At 43.6% G+C, this 12,684-nt stretch overlaps 1 protein-coding gene across 3 annotated transcripts in view; it reads left to right on the top strand.

Moving 5' to 3' along the window:
- Nucleotides 1-12,684, top strand: part of BRF1 (BRF1 general transcription factor IIIB subunit) — a 196,333-nt gene that overhangs the window by 39,655 nt on the left and 143,994 nt on the right. For all 3 annotated transcript variants that reach the window (XM_074149749.1, XM_074149751.1, XM_074149752.1), the window contains one exon: nt 10,116-10,289. In XM_074149749.1, the coding sequence (XP_074005850.1) occupies nt 10,116-10,289 (174 nt within the window). The remainder of the gene's footprint in view (nt 1-10,115; nt 10,290-12,684) is intronic.

Here is a 12,684-nt window from a genome sequence, read left to right as displayed (position 1 = left end):
GCTCCCTGTTGAGTTATATGGGGGAACTGGGTCCAAATGAAAATTTAACTTTTTCTTGTTTGGGCTGATTTTGAGCGGAGCATGGATCTTCCGGAAAGCACTTCTGAGGAGGAGAATCTGGGAGTCCTGGTGCATAGTAAACTATCCATGAGCCAGCAATGTGCCCTTGTGGCCAAGAGGGCCAATGGGATCCTGGGCTGCATAGGGAAGAGTGTGGCCAGTAGGTCGAGGGAGGTCATTCTCCCCCTCTACTCTGCACTGGTGAGGCCACAACTGGAATACTGCGTCCAGTTCTGGGCTCCCCAGTTCAAGAGAGACAGGGAACTACTGGAGAGAGTCCAGCGTAGGGCAACAAAGATGATGGAGGGATTGGAGCATCTCCCTTACGAGGAAAGGCTGAGAGAGCTGGGGCTCTTTAGCCTGGAGAAGAGAAGGCTGAGGGGAGACCTTATCTATGTTTACAAGTACCTAAAGGGTGGGTTGAAGGAGGATGGAGCCGGACTCTTGTCAGTGGTTCCCAGTGACAGGACGAGGGGCAACAGGCACAAGCTGGAACATGGGAAGTTCCATTCAAATACGAGTAAGAACTTCTTTCTGGTGCGGGTGCCAGAGCCCTGGAACAGGCTGCCCAGGGAGGTCATGGAGTCCCCTTCTCTGGAGATTTTCAAGACCCACCTGGATGCAGTCCTGAGTGATGTGGTCTGGGCAATCCTACTTTGACAGGGGAGTTGGACTAGATGATCTCTAGAGGTCCCCTCCAACTCTGAGAATTCCGTGATTCCGTATCAGCATCCGGCCACGTAAATGTTGTGATGAGGGTGGGAATGCCGTCTGCAGCAACAGCTTGGGCTTTAGCTTGACTTAAACCAGTCGTGATCCAATAACTTCAGATGAGAGTGAATCAACACCCTGGGGTTTTGTTGGTGTTTTTGTTGAGGTTTTTTTGTTTGTTCGTTTGTTTTTAATGTCAGCATTGACTCAGGTTTTCCAACTTGACACCAGAAGTGAAGTTCAGTTGGGACTTTATAAGCAAGAAGTTGTTTAGATGTGCTAAAAAAAAATAAATAAAAAATTAGGCAGGGGTAAGAAGCAAGCAAGGCGCCGTCTAAGGACGATGGGGCAAGGCTAGCAGTGGGTTAGATGCAGCCTATGAATAAACCCTATGGCTTCTAGTCTCTTGTTGTTGAAGCGGGAGTAGCGCTTAGATGGATAATGGGGATTAAATGGCAGCAGTAGAAGTAACATATGCAAGGGAAGCAGAATTCTGGGAAGCGAGTGCAAAAAGTCACAGAATCACGGAATTCTCAGTGTTGGAAGGGACTTCTAGAGATCATCTAGTCCAACTCCCCTGCTAAAGCAGGATTGCCCAGAGCACATCACTCAGGACTGCATCCAGGTGGGTCTTGAAGACCTCCAGGGAAGGGGACTCCACGACCTCCCTGGGCAGCCTGTTCCAGGGCTCTGGCACCCTCACCAGAAAGAAGTTCTTCCTCATATTTGAATGGAACTTCCCATGTTCCAGCTTGTGCCTGTTGCCCCTCGTCCTGTCACTGGGAACCACTGACAAGAGTCCGGCTCCATCCTCCTTCAACCCACCCTTTAGGTACTTGTAAACATAGATAAGGTCTCCCCTCAGCCTTCTCTTCTCCAGGCTAAAGAGCCCCAGCTCTCTCTCCTTTCCTCGTAAGGGAGATGCTCCAATCCCTCCATCATCTTTGTTCCCCTACGTTGGACTCTCTCCAGTAGTTCCCTGTCTCTCTTGAACTGGGGAGCCCAGAACTGGACGCAGTATTCCAGTTGTGGCCTCACCAGTGCAGAGTAGAGGGGGAGAATGACCTCCCTCGACCTACTGGCCACACTCTTCCCTATGCAGCCCAGGATCCCATTGGCCCTCTTGGCCACAAGGGCACATTGCTGGCTCATGGGAAGTTTGCTATCCACCAGGACTCCCAGATCCTTCTCCTCAGTAGTGCTTTCCAGAAGATCCACCCCTAACCTATATTGGTGCCTGGGGTTCTTCCTCCCCAGGTGCAGGACCCTACACTTGCCCTTGTTGAACCTCATTAGGTTCTTCTCTGCCCAGCTCTCCAGCCTGTCCAGGTCACGCTGGATGGAGGCACAGAGGAACCACTTAAGGATGCCAAATTTCTCAGAGTGGGTAAGGCAAATTAATTCAAATAGCCAGTTGCTGTATATGCAAAGAGGCTGTCCATGTGGGAAGTGGTATCATATAATCGGGGAAAGGAAAAAGTGCTTGAGGAGGGAGGTGGGGGGAGTTACGTGGGTGCTTTTCACATTGATGGAATACAAGGGCTGATTTTGAGGGAATGAATACTTAAAGAAGTACCGATAAGTGCCAAAGAGAGATGTTAACAGCAGATTTTCTAGGTGAAAGAAAAGTAGCTTAGTATCAAATATTTAAGAAGTGGTTGGAGTACTGACCACTATCTGAATTTTTAAGCCATTAATCCTAAAGATGCATGCTAGTTCTCTTTAGCTGAACAAATGAATGAGCGTTTGACGTGTGGTGGAAGGGCTTTACTGGGAGAGATGGGGAGCTGCACCTGGTAGTTGGGGCGCTCTCATGGGAGGCAAAATGGATGGGTTGGATTGTTGTCAGCAGGCAGAGAAATTGAATGTGGGTCACTGTGCTGAGATAGTCTGGTGCTGGCCCTAAGAAGATAAAGTGGAGGCAACAATCCTTCAGTAAACAGGTTTAGATTAAGTCTCTTTTTTTTTTTTTTTTTTTTTTTTTATTTCACAAGGTTATTTTTAACAAGGATCAGTTTGCTGGTGAGTATCGGAGGGAAAGGGCCAGGAACTGTTGGACTCTGCTGAGATAACAGGAACAGAGCGTAGCCTTGGACCCTTGGGCAAGTCCCCGCAGCAGGTCTGCCAAGGTGACACAGGCACGGGGATGCATCAGTCGGAGGGGGGACTCGAGCGTGCATGGGCTCCAGGTTGCTCAGCCTTGGGACTGACACATCCCACGGAGGAATGGGAGGAATGGGGGAGTTCTCGTGTGGAAGAGCATGGGTCTGGGGAGGTGGGGTGCAATTCGATGGTGGCAAAGCGGGGATTTGGGGCTAGGCTGAAGTTAGGTAGAGCATGGGAATAAGGCCAGCATGTCCATCACTTTCCTTGTAGGCAATTAGGTGTTACTGCTAATAACTTTTAACTATCCTTAATAAAATTAAATTGTTATTGTGCTGGGTCAGCACTGCTGTAACGCCCCATTGTTTGAGCTTTAAATGTTCTTGTCTTTGGTCGTGGAACTCTACCCTTGTGCAGGCTTCTGGGACCAGCCTTCATGAGAGTAGCTGTGCTGATATTCCTGGACTTTCCCCGTAGTGGCTTTTTTTGTTTATTTTCCTTACTTGTAATACAAATAACATAAAAGCCTGACATGGAGCAAAGAGCAGGAAATTCATTCAGGCTTTGAGCTGGGACTTGCTGAAATTGAAAGATATGACAAAGCACACAGGGATGCCCAGACATAAAAGCTGCTCTTTTTTTCCCCTTCTTCAGGAGTTCTTTTGGGGACCATTTTCAAAGACGGCAAAGGAGTGAAAACGCAAATAGAGAATAAAATCTTCACGTAAAATTCAGTCGGTAAAGCAATTCAAATTCTGGAAATGAATACCCAAGCAAAAAAACATCCAAGATGTTTCCTTTAATAGAATCTAGTGTTACCATAACAATCCTTTTTGGGGAAAAAAAAAAAAAAAAAGATTAGTGCGACTCCATTGCCCGATTCAGGGAGTGCTGGTTTCCACGGCCCCTCGAGCAAATTGCAGAAAGGGGGGGGGGAGGGGGAATCTATATGCCTGGATTTTGATGATGCAGTTTAGTATCGTAATAACAATTCATTTAAGCTCTGGCTGTGTACTGCCTGTTATTTCCCTGGAAACTTATGCCTTGTACTGAAAAGTACTGCTTTGAAATAGCAGTGTAACAGCCTCTGTCAGTCTGAGGGGAGAGTTGCGGGTGAGCAGGCAGAAGCTGGATGAGAGTAATATATAGCTGTAGCTGCTTGACGTTACTGACTTTTAAGGGATCCAAAAAAAGGTATGATTCCTCTTGAATAGGGGAGTAGAACAAGGTGTTTCTGTAGTAACGAGATCATAAACAAAAGAAAATTGCTTGTAAAGAATGGGTCTGATTTTTTTTTTTTTCCCCATTTTTCTATTTTGTTCCTATTATAACTTAAGTTGCAGTTTTGCTATCAACTGCCTCTTGTGTAAGCATTTAATATTAACAAGATTTTCCGCAAATCTATTTTGGCGACAGTGATTTCTAGCCCGCATATCTTGTTTTGTAATAACCACTGTTTCCTCCATCAAAAGAACAGAAGTTTTCTGAAATAAAAGGATGGTAGCATTCAGTGGTCCTATCTGAACTTGTCAGTTCAGGTCTTAACCGAGGTTGGCATCGTTTGGGAAGATGAAGGTGTTTCTTTCAGCGTGCTGGGATTAGATGGGCAGAAGCATTTTTCTTTTCAGTGGACTCAGAACTAAAAACTGAAATGGGCCTTTTGTTTTTAGACACAGATTCTGGAGCGTGATAAACTTTACTACTTGGTAGCCTGGGAACTCGATTTTGTGCGTTGCTTACGGGAGTGCAAGTTTTTTCTCTCTCTCTCTTCTCCCCCTGTTTCCCCCTCCACCCCGATGGTATGATGAGCCTTTGGGAAATAAATGGGAACTGCCTGGTATGTGTCCTGTACGTTGCAAAATTTCTTTTAGTTTCTAGATTTTTGTTCTTTTGCTCCTTAAAGAGAATAATTTTACTGTTCTATTGATGAGGGAAGTGGGAGGGTTTTTGTAATTTTGCTGATAAGCTTGACCTGCCTTTTTAAAAAGACAGTGTTCCTTGTTCTTTTCCCACAGATACTTGATGCCACTTTAATGTCATCATTAAATTGCAAGCGCAGCACATAGTGTAAGCTTTGACCTTAAAAACTCTTATTTCTTTTGGTTTAAAAAGCAGAATCCCAGGATCTGTCAAAACCCTCTAAGGCCCAAAAGAGGCAACTGCTATTGCAAGTTACTAACAAAAGATGCACCTAGGAAGGAATTTGTTTTACCTCTGTATATTTTGTCTTGCATGTCATAGTCTTGCCTAGCAATTTAGAAAAAATGCAATATTTATTTCTGACTTCCACATAATGATATTCCTTTATAGTACTGAGTTAGAAGTAGCTGCTAGTTTTTAGAGTAGTGTCCACTCAAACTTCTTAAAAAACTGTTCTACTGGATAAAACGGATGAGGAAATCAGGAAGCTGTTGTCTTGAGTTTTGTTTTACAATGCAGAGCACGACGGGGTTTAAAGGTGTGGCAGTTCTTTTCCATCCAGTAGAACAGTTCAATTAATTTGAGTTTGTACCACTGTGATGTAATCTGGTGAATACTGAGTTGAGCAGATTGAGGAGAAGGACTTGGGGGTGTTGGTGGATGAGAAGCTCAACATGAGCCGGCAACGTGCGCTGGCAGCCCAGAAAGCCAACCGCATCCTGGGCTGCATCAAGAGAATTGTGGCCAGCAGGTCGAGGGAGGTGATTCTACCCCTCTACTCTGCGCTCGTGAGACCCCTCCTGGAATACTGTGTCCAGCTTTGGAGTCCTCAACACAGGAAGGACATGGACCTGTTGGAACGGGTCCAACGGAGGGCCACGAAGATGGTCAGAGGGATGGAGCACCTCTGCTATGAAGACAGGCTGAGAGAGCTGGGGTTGTTCAGCCTGGAGAAGAGAAGGTTCCAGGGAGACCTTATAGCAGCTTTTCCAGTACCTGAAGGGGGCTACAAGAGAGGTGGGGAGGGGCTCTTGATCAGGGGGTGAAGCGATAGGATGAGGGGTAATGGTTTTAAACTGAAAGAGGGGAGATTTAGATTAGATATTAGGAAGAAATTCTTTCCTGTGAGGGTGGTGAGGCACTGGAACAGGTTGTCCAGAGAAGTTGTGGATGCCCCATCCCTGGAGGTGTTCAAGGCCAGGCTGGATGGGGCTTTGAGCAACCTGGTCTAGTGGAGGTGTCCCTGCCCATGGCAGGGGGGTTGGAACTCGATGATCTTTAAGGTCCCTTCCAACTCAAGCCATTCTATGGTTCTACGATCGATAGACATAATGCAGTATAGTAGGTTTGCTGGAGGGAATTGCTCATCTTCCCAGCCCTCTAGCTTGTAGCTGCGCTGCAGCTCGTTCCCTGTGCTGACCATATTGCTGGGGGAGCAGTCACTCATGTAAGAAGGCACCTGAATGCTTAGCAAGGTTTTTGGCTACCACTGCACAGTTATGAGGACTGTTCATGTTGAGAACTGGCAGTATGAACGGGTGTTTGGTCTCTGATCGTGTTTGTCTTTGTCAATAGTAACTGGAGCATTGGACAGAGAAATTATTTTGATCAGTTATTTTCTTATGCCCAGTTTCTCTAAGTATGAACATCTGCTCCTCAGATACCAACAGATGAAATAGCTATATTTATAGTTAAATAAAATATTACGGAGACACATTTTTCACCTCTGGAAACGTCAGATTGGCGAGATTGGCAGAAATGGTTGGAAATCACAAAATTACATACTTCTGGTTGTCATCTGACTGGGATGAGGACACCGCACAAGTTTGGTACTGTACTGCAGTACTGGGACGAGAGCCATTTAGCTGATACCTGCCTTTTCTTGGAGTTACGTGTTGAATGGAGACGCTTCTTCAATTTGTGAAGGAACCAGGAGGAAAAGAAGGTATCCTGTGTTCCCTGCGGAGAAATCTAGAAGCACGATTGCTAGTGCTAACTTTTCCAGCTATTTTTTTTTTGTTAGTGTTACGTAAGATACCAAAAAATAGAATTTTCTTGTCATGTTAAATTCAAGGGGCGGGGGTGGTGGGGAAACAACAAAGCTTTTGATCTTTTTTTAGTAAATAGGAGACTGGTTATAGAATGCAAATATTTATCTTAGATGATGCTATAACCAGTACATTTCTTTCTCTCTCAAAACAGATAAGGAACAAAACCAAGTTAGTCGTCAAGATGCCCATAATTTTAAGATGCTTCTTGTCCTGTGTTAAGTTGTTCATTCTGGGGATCAGCGGCAGTGTAACAGTTATCTTATTTTTCCATAAACTATATGACTGACATAATACAACAAAGCAGCTTGAGGGAGTACTAGCACACAGAATTAAAGCCTTCACTGGTCTGCCGAAGGTTAAGTGAGACATCTAATGAAATAGCATTTCCTACGTGGGCGAGTACCTTTCTGTGCTCTTAAATCTCTTTGGTATTTGTCAGTAGACAATGACTGGTTACCCCTAAAGTAATTGCATTTTAAAATATTGATACTGGATGAAGAGCTTGGCTAAAAACGCGTGTATAACTCAAACAAGCATACTGTTTACCTAGGATGGATTATGTTGAATTATATTTCAACATTTGAAATTAAGAAAAGGTTTAGTACTTAGAGAATATTAATGGTAGCTTGGGGATGGGACCAGCTCAGTGGGAAAAATAGCTGATGAAAGAAACGAATGTCAGTATCTTCCTCAGTGTTTTTTTTTTTTTTTTTTCCCCTCTTCTGCTGTATTCTTTGTTTCTGAAGTGCCCTCTGAGGTGTGGAGCCCTGGAGTGCCATTCCTGGGAGAAGGATTACCTTGTTATGGGGATGTGCAGGGGACGGGTCTCATTGTTACTTGTCTTGTTCTTACTCTGCATCTCCAGCTCGTTTGGGCTGTTCTCTGGTGTGCGCCCAGGACCACATCACTTGCTGCCATCGTGGTGGCGTGGGAAGCTTCCTCATCACCTCTTCTTGCTTGGTGACCTGCACCATCCTGGTCCTTGTGGAGCCGGGTGGGCCCTGTGTACTGGTTCCACCATTAGCCCAAGAAGCATTCAGGAGTGCATGTGGCTCTTCCTTGGCATAGGAACCGCTGTTCTCTTTATGTTTTTAACAAAAGCTTTACTTAAAAACAAAATTCAGACAACGCTTAAAACTGCTGAATTTGTTGCTCATGATCCGCGCTACTTTTGTGACTTTGAGGACATTGAATTGGACCATCTTACTTAAAAGGAAAGCTGTGTCCTTGCTGCTGCAGTGGTTCCATTGTGGCTTTCCCTGCAGCCCAGGGAGAGGTATATGGGCATGGTCATGTCTATTTTTCATGTTGGTTGGTTGGTTTTTTTTAATGGTTGTACATTTGCATGTAGTGCTTAAAATCTCTTCAGTTCTTTGTGTCTTCATCTCCGCAGCCATGCATGGCAAAATACAACCAGGTAAAATAGGAAGCTTAGGTGATAGGTTGAGGTGGCTTTCCATAGCCTCACAGATCCACGCTGGCCTCTGGGGTGGACTTGCTCGGGGATGGGTTGATGAGGGAAGCTGCTTTGCTGCCACTGCAAAAATGAGTTTTAGTTCTCAAGGCTAAGTGTGCTTTCTTTTTTTTTTTTTTGCCCACAGATGAGTACAAACTTACTGTTTCTTAAGGGACATTAAAGTCTTAATCCCGCTTCAGCATACAGGTTCTATAGTGTGAAATAAAATTCAGGAGAGGGTAAGTGCTAGTTAATACCTTAGTTTTGGGAAGATGTGGTATTTGTATTTGAGGCTGGGGAGCACCAGCCTGCTGATGGCGGTGGAAAAAACTATTGGCTTAACGGGCTTTGGATTACTCTTGAGTAGCTTATCGTACCCGCGCCTCCTGTGGAAGGTGACGTGTCCTTCCCCTGTTGTTACTTCTTCATCCGAATGTGTTACACCTGGTTGACCAATGTGCCTTAAAGGACATCTTGTTGATGAGCACGCTAATTGCCACTTGTGCAGGAAGGAGAAGCTGTCGCTTTGTGGCACCTCATGTTTGGCCAGAGTCTTGCTGACCCTGGCTGCGTGTCTGGAGTCACTTTTTATTAAAGCTGAATTGAAGCAGCGTCTTTGGCCGAAGGTTGTTTCGCGGTTAAGCGTTTTTACAATGTTATGAGGGAGGATGGTGTAGGAATTTAGATAAAATTAAGATGTGCTGTCTGTGCAGGGACTGGTGGTGTTCTGGTAAGCATTGCGTTGCCTCTGTGGCTTTCTGTGAGCAATGGTGGCTGAGGCACGAGGTACATGGTACACCCTTCAGCAAAGCTACTCCTGATATCTCTGAAGGGAACAGACGAGCGTTTCCTGTAAACACACATACTGGAAACATCTGCCCAGCACATTGAATTAAAGGATTTGTCTTGATGTGCTGGGGGAACTTCAGTGCTCTGTTTTCCTCGTGACTTCCTCCATCTTTTTCTTAAGCTGTCTTTTGGGCGCGCTCTTCTGAAGCCGGAGATGTGAGGATGGACCGGACCTCGCTTCCCGCATCTGTGCCAGCAGCTGTACCACTTCCTGCCAGGAATCATCTCAAACACTATTTTTTTTTTTTTTTTTTATTGTTTTATTTAAGGCTGAAGGCACATTTGTTTTCCTGAAGCCACAACCTACTCTCTCGGCAGTCTGGCAGCCAAGCCATAAATGAAGGCTTGGGTGCGAAAGCGTTGAGAGGAAGGAAGTTCCTCCCCATCGGTGGTGACCGTGGGCAAACCCGGAGCAGAGCCCCTTTCCTTGTGGGCTTCGTTTGCAGTTGGAGGAACTGCAAACTTCATCACTTCTGGGAGAGTTGCAGCAAAACGTCTCCTCCGTTTGCACGTCAATGTCCAACACACCGTGACTTCCACTTTTCAGAAGTTCATTGCTCCAGCTAACCAAGTTGCCAGTTGTCAAATGATCTTTGGAGCAGGAGGGCATGGTCTTTTGCCTGAGAAGTCTCAGCTGTGTTTTGGATCCTCTCTGGGGCTGATGTTTGTGGCTTCGTTTTCCAGGGCTCATTGATGGGATGTATTTCAATTCTAACAGTCGAGATGAGGCATTTTTTTTTTTTTGTCCTGAGGAGCCGAGTGTATATATAGTTCCTGAAACTTGAGAGGTTATTGTATTTCCTGCAGAGATGAAATCCAAAATCTGCCCCCTCAGTTTTGTCTTACAAAAACCAAAACCCAAAACCAACCAAACAAAAAAAAACCACCCCAAAAAACCCCTACCCAAAAGCACATTAACTACAAAGTTGTTAAGCATATTTTTTTTTCCTTGTTAATTTTTCTAGGGAAACGTCAGATTCACCACTTGGGAAACCAGCTTCAACTCAATCAACATTGTCTGGATACCGCCTTTAATTTTTTCAAGATGGCTGTGAGCAAACACCTAACCCGGGGCAGAAAGATGACCCACGTAATTGCTGCGTGTCTCTACCTGGTGTGTAGGACAGAAGGAACTCCTCGTATCCTTTCGCATTTGAAAAATAAAAATAATCAGACATGCTTTTAGCAAGTCAGCTATCCCAGTTAGACCTTGTATCAAAATTTGCAAAGGTAAGTGTAAAGTATAAGTGTCATTCTGCCTCCCGTCAATAACTCTGAATTTCTTCGTTCTCAACGTTTTCTTCTAGTGTAAGATTGCACTTTTCCTGGGCTTTGCTAGGGATTACTTGGCGTGTTTGGTTTTTTTGTTTTTTTTATGTTGTTTTGTTTTTATTTATTAAAACAAATGAAAATTAACTCCAAGCCTCCTGTAGCATCAGCCTGGAAGAACAGATTAGAGTTCCAGTGGATTTTCCAGTGGGAAGGACAGTATTGCTCCCGTTTTTTAGTTTTGGGGAAAAAGCATTTGATTAAATTCTGAAATTTGCTCAAAGATCATGCAGGAAATCAGTGGCTGGAGGTGAGACCACACACAGGCCAGAGTTGCAAGTAAGTACTCCTTGCCCCTAGACCATCCCTATTTTTGTCTTGCAGGATTTCATTAAAATTCATGTAAGCTTTAAATACTAATGGCCATCTGAATTTATTTGTTTTATATATTTTTACTTATTTTATGTTGTGTTTCAGTTGCTGGAATTTCGAGTTTAGTATCAAACAATTGTGTTATTTTAGTTATTTTCTGCTGTAAAGTGGTGTGTATCAGTACTCTATCAGCATTCTATTTGACTTGATGCTTTTTCTAGATTCCTCTTTTCATTCTGTGTTTTGGCAGTTGAACAGCTTAGCTTTCCTTTTAAGATTGAGATTTTTTTGTTGTTGTTGTTTCAGAAACTACGTTCAGTATTCTAAAATTAGTGCTTTCTGATAGTGTCGTGGTCATTGCATTTGCATGTTTAAAAAAAAAAATGTGTTTTTTCAGGAATAATGGAATTAAAAGGAAGGCTTGCCTGTTACTCCAGTCTCTTCTAATGTAAAATCTCTGTGTGAACTTTGAACAGTATTACTCTTATCATTACCATAAAGACAGTGTTGATTGAAAAGCATTGCCAATATTTATTTTTTTTTATGCCCATATCACATTTTTAAAGTAATTTGTTTACAGTCGTTATTTGGTGCTACTGGAAGATAGCCTAGCCATAATATCCAAATCCATTTTTCCCCACTGGTAGTGATAAAAAAGCATTCGAAGCAGTATGAGCTGTAATAGGCAAGTAGGTACGTTGTAATGTAGCAGCCATCTGTGCAGCAGCTTTTCTAGCAAACAAACAAAAAAAAAAAAATCCTTTTGACACATCCTTCTTTAAAATATTTCAGCGTGTGCAAGATGGTCTGGTCTGGTTGACACTTCATAAATACCTCAATTAATTTTCCCTATTTTCATTAAATGGAAATAATAACTTGTGTGATATTTCACGTAAAATATTAGGCCCAGGGTATGAATAAGACTGCAAAGATGGGCTCTGTCTTTCTATGTCAACATCACAAAGTACTCCTATCTTTGCATGGTTACTGTGTCACCTGGGAATCAAGAAGTGGTAGGGCATGACAGGTTGGCTCAACTTTGTTAGCGTTGATTTTTTTTTTTTTTTTTTTTAAAAAAACCCTTAAAGTTAAAAAAAAATAAGATACAACTTATTTTGGTAGTTGATATAAAGAATTTAACTGTGTTACTTTGGGAGTCTGCTTGTGTTCTACTTTTTGGGGTTTTGAGCGTTAAAGTACAAGATCCTTTTCTGGTATTGTATCCTTTCATTGGAAACTTGAAAACCTGAGAGCCACAGGTGCATATTGCTGACCTTTGAAGTGAAAATACATTCAAGCCTCCACAGTTTGGTTAGGATGATCGTTATCAGCGTGTTAAGGCTAGATCGGGCAATATAGAAATGTGCTACAAAGGGCAGTTGCGTGTCCAGGGCCTTCGGTCCAGAGAGATGAAGAGGATGGCCATGTGATGAGAGGCTTTAGCAAGAATGAAGATGCACGTTCAGGCTAATAAGCTTGCAGTTGGTTGGTTTTGGTCTTCTGGAGGATGGCATGCAAAGAGGACAGTTGTGGTGTACAGAGGACCTACGTTATCTGTAACCCTGCTAAATAGATTTACTGACTTTAAAGTCTTCATTATCAGTGTGTTGGTTATAGAAGTCTTGTGGAGAAACCTGGGAGAAATTTAGAAAAGGAGGTTAAAGACTGAAGACTGATGAGGAAGTATTATGGTAGAAGGAACAAAGTATGTATGTGGCCTGGGGAGGTACAGTGGGACATAGTCAGGAGCTAAAGCGGCAAGAAATCTTGTGGCAGAACCAAGAGGAGTGAGAAGTATTAGGAGAAGGCAAACAGGATTTAATTGTGTCTGCAGTGAGTTCAGTTTGAGGGAGTGGAATGTATTTATCTGACATGGGTATCTGCTTATTCTTC

This window comes from Numenius arquata, chromosome 6, assembly GCF_964106895.1.
Source record: "Numenius arquata chromosome 6, bNumArq3.hap1.1, whole genome shotgun sequence".
In the NCBI taxonomy this organism is placed as follows: Eukaryota; Metazoa; Chordata; class Aves; order Charadriiformes; family Scolopacidae; genus Numenius; species Numenius arquata.
The sequence above is the reverse complement of the archived record's forward strand: the minus strand, read 5'-3'. Positions and strand labels throughout refer to the sequence as shown.